General features: G+C 29.7%; 1 protein-coding gene across 3 annotated transcripts in view; it reads right to left on the bottom strand.

Moving 5' to 3' along the window:
* Window positions 1-1,449, bottom strand: part of LOC108736372 (cleavage and polyadenylation specificity factor subunit CG7185) — a 10,912-nt gene that overhangs the window by 3,184 nt on the left and 6,279 nt on the right. For 2 of the 3 annotated variants that reach the window (XM_018468772.2, XM_018468773.2), the window contains exon 8: window positions 20-1,237. The exons of the other annotated variant lie outside the window; for it this stretch is intronic. In XM_018468772.2, coding sequence (XP_018324274.1) covers window positions 1,054-1,237 — 184 coding nt within the window. In that variant the 3' untranslated portion in view covers window positions 20-1,053. Of the gene's footprint in view, window positions 1-19; window positions 1,238-1,449 lie in introns of those variants that run through there. 3 annotated transcript variants of the gene reach the window in all.

Below are 1,449 nucleotides of genomic sequence, written 5' to 3'. Positions count from 1 at the left end.
GTACTTTATGTAACTAATAAACAAAAAATAGCTATTAAAATAAATATTGCGGTCAAATAAAAAAATACATATGTGTATTATATCTTACATAAAGAATTATAGAAATATTTATAAAATTTAATCTTAATTTGTACTGATATACTTTACAACTTTTAAAAAAGTCAAAAATGATTGGCATTGCTATTCTTGTATTAATAACGAAGAAATTTTAAATTTGAACATATTTTAAGACACGAGCCTTGATTCAGTGGATAAGGCTTATTGTAAACTACATATTATTTATGTAAAGTCGAAAACAATTTAATAATGTACAAAAAAAATGGGGCGTCACAATATTTTTCATCCATTTGACTAGACTCCTTTAATCAATGAATAAAAAAAATTTCGACTTAAATAAAATTTGCCAATCCAAAAAATACAATCACTAAACAAATACACCAGCTTATTAAAAAAAATACTGATTAAACCTTTTTTCGTCTTACGTAAAGAAACTTTCCGCATTTTAGTTAATTATACAACCAATACTTACACATCATACAACTACTTCTACAAACGTAAAAATAAAATATGGAGAAAGGTAATGAAGGGATGAGATTCAGTTCGTGGTAAAATAATTAACACAATTTGTACAAATATTTTTTTATAACATCCACGTGAAAGAATACAATCTTCTTTTCCAAGTTGCCCTTCCATCGATTCCTTCTTTCTTCATTCCTCTTCCTCTTTTTCCTTAATCTTTTTGAATCCTTAATTAATTAAGTCTACTTTGTAAGATTAAACGCAAGAAAAAAGAAAAACGACACGCACGCGATTACTTATTTAAAAGATACATTGAAACTAAAATCGAAATTTCATCGTACATTTGAGCTCTACTATTTGGTAATATTTTACTTAAAACAGAAAAGTCGGTTCCTGACAGAAACAAAGGGAAACCGACGAATAGAGAATCTAACACATTTTCGTTTACAATACATATTAATCAGTAATGTTACATTGACAGTAATCTAGTTAAGATTTTAAATAGAGCGTCACATGATAAGTGAAAATAAATCCTTAATGTCGTGAACGATGGGACTCGTCCCTACGATCTCGGTCACGGTCCCTTTCCCGTTCGGCATCTCTCCTGCCTGATTCGCGTTCTCTGTAGCGATCTTCGTAATAACGAGATTTTGACGAGGGATCTCCTGCTGCGTCCACTGCTTCCGGTGAAGATTTCCTTGGGCGGGACACGCGAGAACTAGAAACGATTTCATAAAGAAAGAACCTTTTTTGGCGCAAAATTCATTAAAATCGTTACTACTACAATGATCAGTAATAATACATATTTACAAAGTTTATATTATAGAACAAAATGAAAAAAATCCTTGGCAGCTTTAACAATTATTTTGAAAGTGGTTGTTATTCAAGCATTTCTTATATTATAGGTGTAAAATATAAATTATAATCTAT

The sequence above is a fragment of the Agrilus planipennis genome, unplaced genomic scaffold (assembly GCF_000699045.2).
Source record: "Agrilus planipennis isolate EAB-ADULT unplaced genomic scaffold, Apla_2.0 scaffold122, whole genome shotgun sequence".
Lineage (NCBI taxonomy): Eukaryota > Metazoa > Arthropoda > Insecta > Coleoptera > Buprestidae > Agrilus > Agrilus planipennis.
This window is presented reverse-complemented; position numbering and strand designations above follow the sequence as displayed.